Raw genomic sequence first — 15,922 nt, 5'->3', positions numbered from 1 at the left:
TGGATCTGCTCTGATTCTGACATTCGCGGCGCGATGGTCCTTTTCTGAATCTCTACTGCTAATGTGTGGTAGGTGAAATGTCAACATCATCTTTTGATTCTCTTGAGGTATGCATTCATGTTGCATTCCACCAACCTTGCGTTCATCCCTCTATTATGGCTATCATCATGTAGCCACAACCTCCTTGCGATGACCGCATTCGCTCGATGACCGCAACTTCTCATCGATGACCGCATTCACTTGACGACCGCAACTTCAATGCGATGGACGCATGCAGTTGATGGCCGCAACATCCATGCATCGAACGTATGCGTTCGTCTTTGCGATAGCCTGGCTTCCACGTATGCGTCCACTTCCTGCGTTAGCTACAAAGATAGACAATTGAACACATAATAACGCATAATAGTGGGTTAGCTGAGATTCTTAATGTCGATCGATGCAAACTCATTTTCTCATGAATTCCTAACATATTCGCCGCATACTTTACTTAACAACCCTCATAATTCTAAATAAAAGGCCTAAGATGACGTGCATTTTTGTCCGTCGTCAGTGTCCCACCTATATGTTTGCATTTCTAGGATATAAATGCGTAGTTTAACTTCGGTAGTGGAGTTACTTATTGAGTATTTTTTAATACTCACCCTTTCTACTTTATGTTTTTTAGGTAATGATAGAAACAGACTGGCGAGTGATGAATGAGACTCGTGATAGAGCCATATAAGGACAAAAGAAACTGTTTCCGCTTAGTCCATGTCTTAGTCATTTCAATGTTTTGAAATTTTGAAATTTATTGTCAGACAGATATTTGATGTTTTGAATGATTTTCTTTGTAAATTTTTTTAGGGAACCCGATTAAAAGTTTCACCTATTTGTTTTTTTTTTTTTTTTTTTTTCTAGTTTATTTTGGGAAATTGTCTTTAGGGTTTTAATGAATTTTTACGGTCAAAATATTTGGGTCTAAAATGTGTATCATGAGTAAAGATCATTGTTAGAGTTCTGAAAAGGTCGGGTCGTTACAATTGGTATTCTTGTTTTCGTCATGATTCTCAAGTTCACAATAAAAGTTAAAATTATAACAAATATCCATGAACAAATTTTATTTAAAAAAACCTCATATTTCTTTAAAAAATTATAATATTGCTACTTTTTCATAAATGTTTCTAAACTACCATTGACAAAATGAAATTAAGATAAAAATTCATCACACTGATTTAGTCCTCCTAATCTCTCTCCAAAGTTTTAATAAACTTCACTTGAAGGTAGTATTGAAATATTATGCAAAATAAAAATAGGAAAAATATCAATTTAAACACTAAACTTTGAATTATATCCATTTAAATAAGTATATTAATTTACACCTCACATCTTGATTGGATAAACACCATGCGGAATTTATAATATTATGGATTAAACCTCCAAACTTTCAGATTCTCAATTAATATATTTTTAAAAAATTATCTATTTATTAAATTATAATCGTCTATTAATATACAAATTGAATGTAGGAATGATTTTCAAATGACGATTTAGATTAATTTATTTATACTAATTTAAAATTTTAATTAAAATAATTATTTAAAATTTTAGAGTATAAATTAATATTTTTACTAAAAGTAATATTGCAAGTTGAGATTTTATATTTTCGTGTAATTTAGCCGTCAATTAAATTGGTGTTAGTTTTCTCAATTTCCTGACCGTACATTGGTTAGGTCAAACTCGAAAGCTGAAAAATCCCATTACCGACCAACTTGACGAAGAAGAACAAAATCATAGCACCGTAATAGGGTAAAATGGCGGATTATCAATTGTTGCAGTGATCATTTCAATCCTAAGCGTAAAATCCAATCTTTTCTTCACGCGCACACTCTCCGGAGGTACTAGAATACTGATTTTTTACTCTCTCAACTTGCAGAAGAAAACATAGCCACAATTACGAACAACCCTTCTTCTTCTTCTTCTTCTTCTTCTTCTTCTTCTTCAACTTCTCTCCCTTTTTCTCTCTCGACTTCCCTTTTCCCCCATGCTGTTTAGCTAGTTCATCATTCTATTGGGATTTTGGGGGGAGAATTTTTGTCTTTGCAACTTGAATTTTGCCGATATCGTCTCTAAATGGCCGATGGTTTTAGATTCTCATCGCATTCTTTCTATTTCTCCTCCAGTTCTTTGCCACCTTCCTTTGCCTCGTCCTACAATTCCCTTCACCCTTCTCTTCCACCCATTCAAAACCCAGAAAAGAAACCGAGTCCTCTGCCATGTTATTCCACTACCTATGTAATGCCTCTTTCTTTCAGACCCAGAAAGAGGTTGGTATCTTTCAAGGTACATAACTTGTCTTGTGGTCCGATTTCTATTGTATGATTGTTAATTCTTCAGATTTTTGTTGGATATCGAGTAAATTTTGTGGCAATTGTTCGATAACAATGTTCTCGATGGCAATTAACAGTAGTTTTTATATATGAATTTAGTTATATTAGTACCCCCAACAATTTGCCCTTTCGCGCTTGCCCGATGATGCTAGAAAGTGCTTTTTTGTTGGGGTGGTTTGAATGTGATTTTCAATTATAAGTTTCATGTGCCGAATTGCTATTCGGCAGATTCTATGGAACCCTAATGGTGAGGCCCATAGGCAAAGGTGGATTCTTTTATAAGTTCTCCGAGAAAGGAAGTTTTACGGCTGACAGTATTCCCATGGCATTGGAGCCAGCTGGTTGTATGGACTAATCAAACCGTTCAAGTTTTCGTGGTAGTTGGTGCTTGTACCTTTATCAGTTAAAAGAATTTGGCGACATTGCTTTATCAACAATTCTTTCCCATGTGCATTCAATTCTTCGTTGACAGTTGTAGTCCGTTCTACCAAGCTGTTTTATGTTTCAGGTAGCCTGATGCTGGTTAACTCTAAAAGAAGCCATGTCTTTTAATTTTATGGTTGGTTAAAGCAAAAGGAGCTATGAACTTCCTTTATCTCTCTTTGAAGTTCCTTCAGAATTGGAGATGGCTATGGGGAAGATTTTTGGTCATGAATGAGTTAACGAGGGAGCAAAGACCTTGTTATTTGAAAAATTGTTTATTTTCCTATTGAGTTAGAATGCCTGGGGGCTGGTAAGGTTTGAAAATGAAATATGACTCTGATTACTTAGTGGCTTTGAGTTTTGAAGTATACTTTATGGTTGGGAACCATGGTTAAATTGGATTTTTGTGATTGCTTCCTTTTTTTTCTTGTTTTTTTTTTTTTTTTTTTGGAATGTCAACGAGACAACTTCTTGTAATTTCACCTTGGATCTCTGAGGGCAGGAGGATGTATTATTTGGTCCTCTTATTCTTCTATGCCTGATTATTTGTTTAACAATATTTTTTAGTCGAACAAAATAAATAAGTCAACCGTTTTCTTAGTTGCTCCTATTAATTGTTCTATTATGCAACAGGTACAGGCTGCTGTGGCTGAAAAAGACCAGCCAAAATGGTGGGAAAAGAATGCACCAAACATGATTGATATACATTCAACACAGGAATTTTTAACTGCGTTAAGTGAAGCTGGTGATAGATTAGTCATTGTAGAATTTTATGGAACCTGGTGTGCTTCTTGCAGGGCATTATTTCCTCGGGTAACTTTTCCATCAATGCTTTATATTTAATAGATCGTAAAGTTGACCGTTTGCATTTTTCGTTAGATAATCAGGACATGCTTTCAGGATTTTCTAAACCTCAATGTAGGACCAGCTTATTAGGCATTAAATAAAATTGTCATCAGAGACAATGACTGCTGCATTTGTTGGCTATCAGGATGAAAAGCTTTAAAATACACTTTGCGGTACTCAAGATTTTGTACCTATCTATGTTAATTAGGTTGAAACTTGAAAACACAGACGATTGCTCAATCCTTTGAAAATTTGCTAATCAAGAACTCTTGAATATTTGTCCCTTCGAAGACATATGATTTAATTAGAACTCTTGAGTATTTCATATCCTGAGTACCGGGTCTCAAGATACTCCGGATGGATGATCCTGTGATCCACTTGTTTGAATCTGATGGATGATCCTGTGAATTTCAAATATGTCCAAGATAGAGGGTAGAGGCATTGTATTTTGGAAAATTGAGTAGTTTGATTAAGGAAGATTGCTTTCTTTGTATTCGTTCCCTTATTGGTTTTCTGCTGCGTCAGCAGTTCTGTCATTATCTGTTGCTGAAGTTATATAATGTGAAAGCTCCAGAGCACTTCTTATTGGTAGGGTTGTTTCTTGCAAATGCTGCTCTTATCAAATGATTGATATTTACTGAACTTGATATCTGTTGTCTCTTATAAAGAAAATGCATCTTACCGCAAAAGTTGAGCTTGCCCCTTTCATAATTTTTACTTTCCTGTTTTATGTTCTGATGTTCTTATATATGTTGAAATGGAACTGTCAGCTCTGCAGAACAGCTGATGAACACCCTGAGATTTTATTCCTAAAAGTCAATTTTGATGAAAACAAGCCAATGTGCAAAAGTTTGAATGTCAAAGTCCTTCCTTATTTCCACTTTTATCGTGGTGCCGACGGGCAGTTGGAGTCTTTCTCATGCTCACTCGCAAAGGTTAGCACTCTTACTCTCCTCCCACTCCCCACCTCTAATGTGTCAATTCTTTCTATTTTATTGGTTAGCTTATAATGAGTTGAATGTATTTTGAGATATAAATAGCTTTTTGGTCAATTCGCTCTATTTCGTTGGTTAGCTTATAATGAGCAAAATATATTTAAAAATCTGAAGAATCTTTCAAGTCGTGGACACATGTGATAAGAACGATTGATGAGGATCTCTAATATGACAAAATTTTCCTTATCCCCATATTTGAATAACTATATCAAGTTGTTGATCTTATGGGCAGGCAGTGATTTTTTATTAGTATTTTCATCAAATGATCAATATAGGTAAACATTTTCTAAATTTTAACTCTATCTAACCTTTCTCCATCCCACAGTTTCAGAAAATTAAAGATGCAATTGAGATGCACAACACAGCTCGTTGCAGCATTGGGCCGCCAAAGGGAGTCGGAGATCTTATATTGGAGCCCTCCTTGGCTCCCAAAGACAAACAATAAACAGAAGCTTCATCATAGACTTGCTGCCAAATCCGAATCGGTATTCATTGTGCATTCCCCTGATATTAATATAACCTTCTTGTTTAAAAAAGATTCTGCAGTCAGCTACCCAATCTGTAAATTTCCATTCTTGTTCTGTAAAAGAATTCAGAAGTTGAAGAATACCAATCATAAAATATTTTGCTGCCTTTTTCTGCCTTTTTCTGCCTTGTGCTAGCTTTGATGCCTGTACTTTGAAAACTGGTCATTGTATGAAGTTCTAAATACATGCCATTGATTCATTTGGTTTGATGGGCGGCAGCTTGCATATACTCAAGACTGAATCCTGGAATTGGTCTGATCTTTACTCTACTTTAAGTTAACGTTCTGCCAACATGGTAAAACGTTCCTAATTTCCATTAAAACAAAAAAGAGATCTTATCCCCATGCGATGCGGCATTTTGACATCATGGCAGGGCAACGTAAGTGCTGCGGGCAGAACCGTAAAACCCCCCTGGTTTGCAAGACAATTTGGTTTTGACTGATGAATTCCGGCTCTTGGTCACGACGTCAATCAAGCGTGTCATCTTTAACCTTTCGGAATTGGCGGGGTATGGGGCACATATGATGAGAAAGGGCACCGGGGCTCCTTTCGTGATAATGCCGGATGGCAGAGAGGGTAAGATGGTCTTGGAATATGTCCGATGGTGGCATCAACTGACGTTGACGAGGAGATAACGGGCGAAGGAGGTTCATGAGATTAGGTTCGGTTTATGCGATCTTGCTCCTTGCTCATGGAGCAGCATACAAGAATGATCTTTAGAAATCCCCCTCGCTCGTTGAGCTTTTGAAGCTCTTCCTGCAGCCTTTTTCTCTCCCTAGTACCCTTTCAGAGTATAAAAAATGATTCCTAGGATAATGAGCATACCGAGAGTGAACAGCAAAAAAACGAAAAAAGGCTGAATCAAAAGAAGGGTGTTTGAAACTTCACATATGTGCTTCATTCTCAGGGTAGAAATGGAGAGCTATTATTTAGAACCTAAACTATGAAAGTTTGAATAGCCTGTCGTTTTGAAAAAGAAACTCTTTTACCTTTGCGTGCCAAGGCAGCAGAGTAGCATCGTTTGTTCGGGCTACAGTCAATAGCTACTATTTATAAGGATTGTTTGGGCCTAACTTTAAGTGGATATAGTCCACTCCATTGTTGGTTACTTTAATTTTAAAAGTTGGTGTTTTCAATCATTATAATATACCATAACTCCAATATTACTATTTCAAATCTCTCATTTTAACCGTGTTTACTATTTTCTATTTATCCCCTTTCTTCATCTTTATTACAATGTTTACTATTTTCTATCTAAACTAGATGCAATCTATTATAACCTAGGAGGTGTTCAAGCCTATAATTTGAAGTTGGATAGCCCACTCCATGTTTGGAGTTCCAAATATAATAGTGATATTTACAATTGTGTATAATCTAAAATTAAGTAGTAAATATTATTTCAAAACCTTCTTTGCTACCGTACTTACTATCATTCCCTCATCCTCTTTCTCCTTGCAATGTTTATTATCTCCTACTAAACACTTCAAACTAAGACTATAATCTATAGACTATAATAATCAACTTAATGCTTCAAATGTCTCCTACAGACTGTTATAGCCAATAGAGTATAATAACCAACTTAGCACTCAAATACCCTCTAAATGATTATTTTAAATGTTTTAATTACATTCTTATTCTTCTAAAATAATTTCAATCATTTTCAATGGATTAGACTAACTAGTAAAGATTTGCCAAGACGTGCTTAGTTGAATTGACATACGTATGTGCTAATAACTAAGAGGTTTGTGGTTCTAGGCTCTCATACTAAAAAAAATTAGTAAAGATTTGATATAAGTGATCTAGATAAATAAGAAGGAGAATGGGGAAATTCAATTGGAGAAACAAATGGAATATACTTTAAACCAAGTTCTTTCAAGAATTCATTCAAGTTTTCATAATTCAACTTCCTTGCCACTCTGTCCCCAAAAATGGAAAAAAAAGGACAAAGAAATTGAAGAACATTATTCACAAATGAGATTGCTTAGTGCAAGTTGAAACATTTCTAATTTTGACCCAAACAGCTATCGTTATATTTGGAAACTTTGGAAGTTAGTATATGTTTTTCCTTGAATTAAATAGGCACAAAATACAGAACTGAGAAAATTTGGAAGTTTATATCAAATTGAAATTCTTAATTAATTGAACATCTTAATAATGTTATGGTCATCTTCAATCCTGTAGCTTTCCCTCATCAGTTAATAAATTATCAGCTCCTGTTACTTGTGGCGTCCACAACTAAAGAAGGTCAATCTACAACATACAAGCACCAAAACTTCTGACTTTTGAATAATTTGATCAAGTCATAATAACATTATAATTTATTCAAACCCAATGATGAATAAAAGGTTCAAGTTTTAAAGCTTACAAGAAAAAAAAAAAAAAAAAATCATTCAGCCAAGCTAATGGATTTCTCACACATCTTTCTCTTCTTCTTCTTCCTCTTCCTCTTCCCCACTTCATCCACAGCTCAAAGTTGCTCTATTTCCAACTGTATCAACAACAATTTCGACATCAGATTCCCCTTCCGAATTCCATACCAGCAACCTGCAAGATGTGGCTATCCTGGTTTCAACTTAGCCTGCAACAAAGCGGGTGTGGCGACTGTAAATCTATCTGCTTCTGAACATTTTTTGGTAAGAAGTATCGATTATGTCACTCAACAGATACAGCTCTATGATCCAGATGATTGCCTTCCTAGAAGACTTCTGCAAGGCTTCAACAAACTCAATCTCTCAAACTCCCCATTTATACCACTTTTTAGTCAGAATATTACCTTTTTAAGCTGCCCATCTCAGTTTGCAATGTCGCGTTTTCCTGTCATTGGTTGTCTTAGCAATTCAACCGACTCAGTTGTGGCTACTTCCTCGATGAGTTTTGCCAAGTCAATGTCAACCTCTTGCAAGATCATGAATACTTTACCTGTCCCAGTTTCAAACCCAGATGAGACCAATCAACTTTTAACTAACCTCAATGGTGATCTCGTGCTAACTTGGTATAGCCCTGCTTGCGGTATCTGCGAGACAGAAGGCAGGCTTTGTGGGTACAAAAGCAATAGTGGTCAGGGGATTGCCTGTTACAACAAGTACACATCAGGTAAAAATTCTGCTCTTTGTAACTATTAGCTAAGTTTATGTTTATCTTTAAACTATATCTCACATAAAAGCTCATAAATTCATCTTTTACAATTGGTGGAATGCATTTCTTCAACATCTCTTGTACTAGTTGGTTGAAGAAAGCTCAAAGCAAATACGCGAATTAAGTATCAAACAAACAAAATCCACTACTTTCTTAAAATCATAATAAACAAACCAATGTCCAAAAAATACTGCTGGTATCATCCATTACCCTAAACTGCAGGCTGCTGTATGAATGTTAGACTGGCTGTTGGTTGACCAAAACATAAATAATGTTTATGTTACTGGGAAGTTGGGATTAAAGTAAACCCGAAGCATTATTAAAAAACAAAGTTGACTCTGTAGATGGTGAAGGAAAGACAAAGACATTTGACATTTGTTCACTGCTGCACTTCTCATAATAATATTCAAACTGGATCAAACATGTTTTGACATTGCTTGGAAATCCCCCCACATACACACACACAGGAAAAATGTCATTCATGATATATTTTGCAAAAATATCAAAGTTCATGAAACCCAATTAAATGATAGTCACCTTAAATTTCAGAGGAAAACAATGGTCTCAGAGTATTGCGGATTATCTGTGTGGTGATTGTTCTACCGACTTTGATGTGTGTCTTTGGACTTGGCTGTTTTCTCTGCTTCGCAAAGTGGGGCTATGGCCTTATGGACAGCAGAGGAAACCAAGTTCAGCATCAGCAGCAGGTCAATCCAGCAGGATCTGATTTAGAGGCACCGACCCGTTTGAGTGGTCTAGACGAATCCACCATCGAATCATATCAAAAGGTAATCCTTGGAGAAAGCCGGCGGCTGCCTGGCCCCAATGGCACCACCTGTCCCATATGCCTTGGAGAGTACTTAACCAAAGACACTGTCAGATGCATTCCTGAGTGCAAGCATTGCTTCCATGTTGATTGTATTGACCAATGGCTTCGAGTCAACAGCAGCTGCCCTCTTTGTCGAAACTCTCCCAATCCCTCCCCTTCCCATTTAACTTCAATCTCATGATCTTCCCAATTCTTCTCATACACGTAAGTAGAAAATAATACAACAATGCAAAGCCAGTGTACAAAGATTCAAGTAATTTGAAAACTAACAAGGTCAATTCACTTACTTCACTCCACCATTACAAATAGAGAAAACCCAACTTCTTTGTGTGGCAATAACCATAAAGAAATCACAAAACCTGCATGGCAGCCGATTTTCAGGAATGGGACACGAAATTGTATATAAAAGGCACTCAAATCGTAAACCCCACCTCAAAACATAAACACCCACCAAGGGTTTGTATAATTTCCCAAGTGAAACATGTCAGGAATCTTCAATCTCCGGTCGACAATGGGGGCCCTAGCCTTCGTCGCCGTGTTGACATGCTCCCTGATGGTCGCTCTGTCTCAGAATGAGGACGTGGAAAGTTGTGTACCGGTGGCGCAGGAGCTATCACCATGTTTGGGATTCATCAAAGGCAGCGACAGCGCATTTGGTGGTGAACATCCATCGCCGTCGTGCTGCAGTGGCGTTAAAAAGTTGGTGGGCGATGCTAAAACGAAGAAAGATAAGGTTGATCTGTGCGAATGCATCAAGAAGAGTTTGTCGATGATCGGACCTTATGATCCGAGTCGCATCCCTTTGATTCCAAAAGAATGTGGAATTCCCGTCCAAATTCCTCCCATCGACAATTCTACTGACTGCTCAAAGTAATCTTTTCCTTTTTAGGAACTTTTCTTTTTCTTTAGTAATTTATAAATTTAATCTCAAACTGTTTTTTTTTATTTTATTTTTATTTTTTATGGTTAAGACGATAATCATTTAAGCTTATTTTCTTTATATTTTTTTTACATTGATTTACATATTTTTTAAATAAATTTTTGGTTAAATTTTAATAACAAAAACAATAGTTGAAAAGCTTCATTTTGAGTATTAAACATTTGACTTGTTTTTTTAAATTATTAGTAAAAAAATAGATAACAAAGTAAGAAATTTGAAGGTATAAGTAGTGTTTATAGACTTCATTTTCGAAAAAAAAAATGGTTATCAAATGGAACCTAAATTTTGAGATTTGCATCTATTTGGTCATTAAATCATAAAATATGTTTTATTGAACTTTCAATTTTGGATCTAATAATTTTTATTTAAAATTTATTCATTTATTAGATACAAATTTGAATTTTATTATAATAGAACTATAAACTTTCAATATTGTGTTTGTTGCCCCTTTTGCTTTGAATTTAGATTTGGTTCCCGAACTTTCATGTTTGTGTCAAATCAATTCTTGAACTTAAAAATATCTAATAGTTTTTTAACATTCAATTTACGTCTAATAAGTTTCTAAACTTTGAAAATATCAAATAGATTCATGTACTTCAATTTCGTGTCAAATAGGTCAACATATAACATTTATTTTCAAGTTAACATATATAATGTACACAAAATTGAATTTTGAGCCTAATAGTTCTTAACCTTCAATTTTGCACGAGTCCAAAAAAAATTATTGATTAGATTAATGATCTATTAGACACATAAGCAAGAATTCAATAACTTATTAGTTTCAAAATCAAAAGTTTAAGGACTTGTAAGATACTAAATTGAAAGTTCAAGGATTAAATTGTAATTTAACTTAAAAGTTTATAGCATTTTTTGTTTTTTTGTTTTTTTTTTTAAACTTAGCTCATTAACAATTTTAGTTTGAAAATTTCTAAACAAGAATTGAAAAAAGAAGAAAAAAATGAATATCCTATTTTAGTTTCTGAAAGTTCTATTTTTGGATTGAATTTTCTTGAACAAAAGTCTGGCTGTTTGTGTGATAAAGATCTTTGCTGTTTGTGACTGTTGTCATGCAGGGTTGAGGGGTTGCAATTTGGAAGTGCTTTTTTATATAAGCTTGGGGATATCCATCACCATTGAGCCCAATCAACATAAACTAAGCAAATCCCATATGATGTTTTTGAGTTTCTTCATGTTTCAAAAAATAAGCTTGGCAATGTCATCTCAATAATCCTAACATTACATGCTCATAATACTCTTATATCTATCATCAATAATACTTCTAGCTACATTATATTCACCCATTCACCCTTTTCTTCTTTAAATTTGCTTTTCATTCTCTATGACTTTGAATGTTGTTGGAATGCCCTGAATCTGTTATTAGCCCTAGAGTTTAAAGGGGTACGTTATATTAACCTACTAGCACCTTTGACTCTATAATCTTAAATTTTCTCTCTAATAAAAACTGTTCTCTTCTTCTGCTTGTAAACGTAACTAACACACTATTAGTCAACTACATAAATCTGTGTATGGATTCTCTATTATTTTACATTTTTTATTCATCTTTGATTGTCGATTTCCTAACAAAGGCTTGGTCCCTTTCTTCCAATTTCACTTATTTTACTCTTAGAGAAGACAGCACCCACCTTAAAATGTATATAATATCTAGTTATGTTAAATCAATCAAATGAATCATATAAAAGTATGAAACAGAAAATTGAACACTTAACTTGAAATGGAATTTGATGATGATGCTTCATTAAGGCCTTGGCATGCCAACATTAAAGCAAGGAAATTACCCAGAAGAAACTTAGTAGTAGTAGGCTAGAGAAAATGAAAGATGAAACCAAGCAAGAGGAAAAGCATTCTGTTGATTATCATACATTATTCACATATCACACAGAGAAAACCAAGCACCTAAAACTCAGGACATAGAAGGTTAAAGAGCTTCAAACAATACATTTTAAAGATCCAAGATGGTGAAGTTTGGCTTATCTTGCTCATCGTCTGGCTTTGGAGGAGCCGGCAGTGTCATCACTCGTGTGAAATGGGGAGTTTGCTGGTATTGATCTCGCTGCACGGTTTGCAATAGATGGGATATAAATATGGATGCATACAGAGTGGCGCTAAAGCTCACCGAGGGGCCAACTGTTTTAGCTAATGCATCTTGAAACCTGCCATTTCCAACTCCCGTCAGCTTTCTTTCGCGGAAATCGTGCCAAGCTTCTTGTATTTTGTAGGCTGCCCAAACTTTCCATTGATGAGAGTAGAATCTAGAGAACAAGGATTACAGATCAATTACTTTAGAAGTAGTTGAATGAAAAAGACTTTTTGTGGGATTAATGTTGGAACAATATATGTGTAAGTTGAGTAAGAAGAACATGCCTCACTGAGAGTTGGAATTGCTTGCTATGAAGGCGCTGGAAGTGGAACTGATTAGTTACAGATTTCAGCTCATTAGCCTTTAGAGAAAAGGCTTCAACCTCAGTTAGAGTTTTAACTATTCTTTTTGAAATGGGAAGAGAAGTGGTGGAGGTGGGATCCATTGCCCAATGAACTAGCTCTTCACCACAGAAGTCGCCAGCATTAAGAGTGGCCGAGTACAGGTCGTTTTTCCAATCACAACCAATAATGGTAGCCAGCTTTCCTTTCATGATAAATAGCATCATATCAATTGGGTCACCCTCTTGCAGAATGAAGCTCTTCTCTGTGAATAACACAGGCTTGAGATATTCGCACATTGCGTCTAACAGTTGTTTATCCATGCTACTAAAAAGTGGCACCTAAAGTATTTCGATATCCGAGTTAACGAATGTTGAAAATTTCATAAGAAGAATGTGACAAAGTAGAAGGAAAAAAAAACTTACTTTCTTAAGATGGGCCAAGCAAAGGTGGCGTTTGATGTCTCTCCTGAGGTCTTTAGGAAGGTTACTGATGAGTTCCTCTTCCTTAACTCCCCTATTTAGCTGCCATTTGTACTGATCATATCGTCGAATACGATGCCTCAACTCGTCTGGGAGCATACGGTGTGCCATCCAATGCTCAGCATCTCTTCGGCTAATTCTCATCTGCTCCACTTTAACAGTTGCAGACTGTAGATATTTCTGTCAAGTGGAACAATTCATAGTTGAAAATTGGATCAGTTAAATAGAGAATGAAAGATACAATATGGTATAGCAATGAAACCAAATAAACAGATCATGTTTGGAGCATAAATAAGTTTCCTCTTGAAATTGAAGCAATTGCATGCAAAGAGAATGAATTGAGCATCATGCCTTACCTGAATGTTGCTAATGAGAAACGCGAATAAAACCAAACCAAGGATGGCAATGAAGACAGCAAAAAAAACCTCTCCCATGTAATGGCTTACTTCAAGGTTTTGTCCACTAGAGCTGTAGAAACACAAGCAAGTTCTTTTAGAGTGTATGGTTTACTCCAAAGGATTAACATAAAAATGTGTAGAAGATCTACTTCATGGATGATAGAGATTAACATTTGGAAAACTTGGAACTTATAACAGCAGATTCACATATATCATATCACATTCCTTAGTAAAGTCATGAAGAAACATGGAGAACTTTTACTGACCCGACATTTCGCAGAGCCCACCAGAAGGAATAGCAGAATTTGCGGCGAAAACTCATCGTATCAGTTAAGTTAAACTTAAGGGCTTCAACATACATCCCAAACTCGAAGCCGTTTTTTCCATCCTTAGATTCTTTAGGAGAGCAAGTCTTATTTATAGATGGGTACATATGACTTTTTGGATTTCCACAGTACAAAAAGTTCCCAGTACAGTTAGTGTCATCTTCCTTGCATGCATGGATCCAGCATTTGGCTTGTCGTTCTATTGATAACAAATACCAAATGGCACCAACTACCTAATTCATTTCATTCACTGCTCATAAGAGAATTCTTTTTAAACCAAAATGTAAAAACTTCTGATTCAAATGAACACATACATGACTAGCTTGCATATAAATGAGGAGATTGAAAGCAGCTCCACTCCAGGCTGTTTCTGTCAGTATGCCAGATGTTCTGGTTACTTCTCTGTATAGTGGATATATTCGGAGAAGTCTTGGAATATATTGCAAAATAACTGCCATTTTCGTGGCATCCTTCATTTTCAAGGGAATCGGGCCTTTTGCTGCAGGTATGATTGCTAATACCAAAAGCTGAATGACACAAAAAAAGACTAAGTTATCCTAAATAGTAAGTTCACTTCAGTGAGGCAACTAATACTGCTCACTGAAAACAAAGGATTCACAAGAATCTGTCCAATGACTAAAAAATAATCCATTCTTACAGCAGGATACAGAGCAAAACAAACACATAATCTTTATTACATCATCGACAAAGAGAAGATTGTGGATTGAGCTTTAAAGAACGCATCATCCAAAATATGCAAGATTCCAAATAAGAAGAACAACCAAATGTTTTGCTCCTGATGCAAGGACTAGATGCTGCAATTATCTGGGAATGGTTAAAGAAAAAAATAACAAATTTACCGTAACCTATAAGCTTAAAATTTTGAATTGTGTGTTGATTTAACATGGTATCAGAGTAGAACATCTTATATTCAAAGTTTGAACCTCTATACCATTTTTACCTTTCCATTTAATACTGATAACCAGTTGTTGTATCTTTTAGATATTTTTAAGCCCGCAAGGAAAGGAAGTGTTAAAATATTGATAAAAGGTCACTTAAACATGAGTTGAGAGCTAATGTAACCGAAACTGTACAAAATTTTTTACCTGAGGCAATGGGAGAATGGATAAGAAATCGATCAAGAAGTTTGAGAAGAGATATTTCTTTGCTATTTTTGCTGGATCTTTGATTAATTCACCACTTCCAAAAACCGGTAAAGAAGGGGGAAGAAAACCGGTTCGAAATTCAAAGATCATGTGGAGTAGATAAAATAAGTCAATGAATGAACGGAGAACACAAGCAACGATCATAAGTTGACGATCCATGGTTAGGCATTGATGCTTTCCATCGAACACTGGGACGTAAAAGAAGAGAGGATCCACAGCTACTGCTATGACAGAAGAGAGCACAAATATCTTGTTCCATTGCTGAAGAAATGGCTTATGTGGATCAAGAATTTTCTTCCAAAATTTTGGTTTCTTTACTGACTGGTCACCTGAATGCTTGAAGCCTAAGCGTGTAAGTATTCTTCTAAAGCTATCAGAAACACTTGAAAATCTTCTCTCTATGCTTTCCAATATTGACCCTGGAGACAGTCTGCTTCTGACTTGGTAACATCCATAATTGTCATGAAAATCAGCAGTTGGATGTCCAAACCTATTATATAATTATTGACCAAGTTTAGAATTAAGTATATGTCAGTTTTGATAGGATCAGGTTCAAGCAAGTTGTTTATGGAAATAATCAATCAGTGGAAATTGGGACAACAAGAACAAGCTATGTGGAATGGAAATAGAAAGAGCATAAGTTGGTTTTCAGAAAATTTGACAGCAAGAGAGAGAAAGAGTTAAGAATGTTCAAACCTTACAAATTTTGGTATCTGAGAACCCATAAACTTGGGCATCACTATCCAAAATGTGAGGCTAAACTGAACCTCTGATAGCAATACATGTACTGCTTAGGTTCACAAGCAAAATATTTATCATTGAAATATAGGATTCATAACACAACCAACAGTTCCATGAAGCTCTATTAGGAAAACTTGACCTTCCTTTTCAGGTAAAATATGGCACTTACATGAAAGACATGAAGAAGTGGAAATTAAGTTTATGAAGGGAAAACAAAACCTTTCTTTGGGTAGGTTGTTAAATGGGAACTAGAAGGGAAGACAGGGGGGTCTTGGGAGAGAGGAATGATTCAAAATTCCTTCAATCAGC

At 35.6% G+C, this 15,922-nt stretch overlaps 4 protein-coding genes across 4 annotated transcripts; 3 read left to right on the top strand and 1 right to left on the bottom strand.

The window, feature by feature from the left end:
* Positions 1-1,733: 1,733 nt before the first annotated feature.
* LOC120069843 (thioredoxin-like 2, chloroplastic) lies at positions 1,734-5,366 on the top strand. Its single transcript, XM_039021661.1, has 4 exons — positions 1,734-2,319; positions 3,423-3,602; positions 4,406-4,570; positions 4,956-5,366. The coding sequence occupies exons 1-4, from the start codon at positions 2,110-2,112 to the stop codon at positions 5,073-5,075; spliced, it is 675 nt and encodes a 224-aa protein (XP_038877589.1). The 5' UTR covers positions 1,734-2,109; the 3' UTR covers positions 5,076-5,366.
* Positions 5,367-7,418: 2,052 nt separating this feature from the next.
* LOC120080692 (putative RING-H2 finger protein ATL21A) lies at positions 7,419-9,337 on the top strand. Its single transcript, XM_039035354.1, has 2 exons — positions 7,419-8,250; positions 8,842-9,337. Exons 1-2 carry the CDS (start codon positions 7,560-7,562, stop codon positions 9,300-9,302), a joined length of 1,152 nt encoding a protein of 383 aa, XP_038891282.1. The 5' UTR covers positions 7,419-7,559; the 3' UTR covers positions 9,303-9,337.
* A 236-nt stretch (positions 9,338-9,573) lies between these two features.
* On the top strand, positions 9,574-11,335 carry LOC120080676 (non-specific lipid-transfer protein Cw18-like). The gene is made up of 2 exons (XM_039035353.1): positions 9,574-9,991; positions 11,135-11,335. The coding sequence occupies exons 1-2, from the start codon at positions 9,603-9,605 to the stop codon at positions 11,196-11,198; spliced, it is 453 nt and encodes a 150-aa protein (XP_038891281.1). The 5' UTR covers positions 9,574-9,602; the 3' UTR covers positions 11,199-11,335.
* A 453-nt stretch (positions 11,336-11,788) lies between these two features.
* On the bottom strand, positions 11,789-15,922 carry LOC120080660 (cyclic nucleotide-gated ion channel 1-like). Its single transcript, XM_039035352.1, has 8 exons — positions 15,569-15,922; positions 14,813-15,362; positions 14,021-14,233; positions 13,647-13,939; positions 13,339-13,450; positions 12,926-13,162; positions 12,444-12,841; positions 11,789-12,331 (listed from the first exon to the last, which is right to left on the bottom strand). Exons 1-8 carry the CDS (start codon positions 15,607-15,609, stop codon positions 12,022-12,024), a joined length of 2,154 nt encoding a protein of 717 aa, XP_038891280.1. The 5' UTR covers positions 15,610-15,922; the 3' UTR covers positions 11,789-12,021.

This window comes from Benincasa hispida, chromosome 1, assembly GCF_009727055.1.
Source record: "Benincasa hispida cultivar B227 chromosome 1, ASM972705v1, whole genome shotgun sequence".
Lineage (NCBI taxonomy): Eukaryota > Viridiplantae > Streptophyta > Magnoliopsida > Cucurbitales > Cucurbitaceae > Benincasa > Benincasa hispida.
The sequence above is the reverse complement of the archived record's forward strand: the minus strand, read 5'-3'. Positions and strand labels throughout refer to the sequence as shown.

Bases quoted from the DNA above. Each gene is read 5' to 3' on its own strand.
- LOC120080692 (XM_039035354.1), top strand. From the start codon at position 7,560: ATGGATTTCTCACACATCTTTCTCTTCTTCTTCTTCCTCTTCCTCTTC. The intron at 8,251-8,841 runs GTAAAAATTCTG...CTTAAATTTCAG, and splicing joins TTACAACAAGTACACATCAG to AGGAAAACAATGGTCTCAGA.
- LOC120080660 (XM_039035352.1), bottom strand. From the start codon at position 15,609: ATGCCCAAGTTTATGGGTTCTCAGATACCAAAATTTGTAAG. The intron at 12,842-12,925 runs GTAAGTTTTTTT...GAAATACTTTAG, and splicing joins GCTTGGCCCATCTTAAGAAA to GTGCCACTTTTTAGTAGCAT. The intron at 12,332-12,443 runs GCATGTTCTTCT...CTTGTTCTCTAG, and splicing joins CAATTCCAACTCTCAGTGAG to ATTCTACTCTCATCAATGGA.
- LOC120080676 (XM_039035353.1), top strand. From the start codon at position 9,603: ATGTCAGGAATCTTCAATCTCCGGTCGACAATGGGGGCCCTAGCCTTC. The intron at 9,992-11,134 runs GTAATCTTTTCC...GTTGTCATGCAG, and splicing joins AATTCTACTGACTGCTCAAA to GGTTGAGGGGTTGCAATTTG.
- LOC120069843 (XM_039021661.1), top strand. From the start codon at position 2,110: ATGGCCGATGGTTTTAGATTCTCATCGCATTCTTTCTATTTCTCCTCC. The intron at 3,603-4,405 runs GTAACTTTTCCA...TGGAACTGTCAG, and splicing joins GCAGGGCATTATTTCCTCGG to CTCTGCAGAACAGCTGATGA. The intron at 4,571-4,955 runs GTTAGCACTCTT...TCCATCCCACAG, and splicing joins TCTCATGCTCACTCGCAAAG to TTTCAGAAAATTAAAGATGC.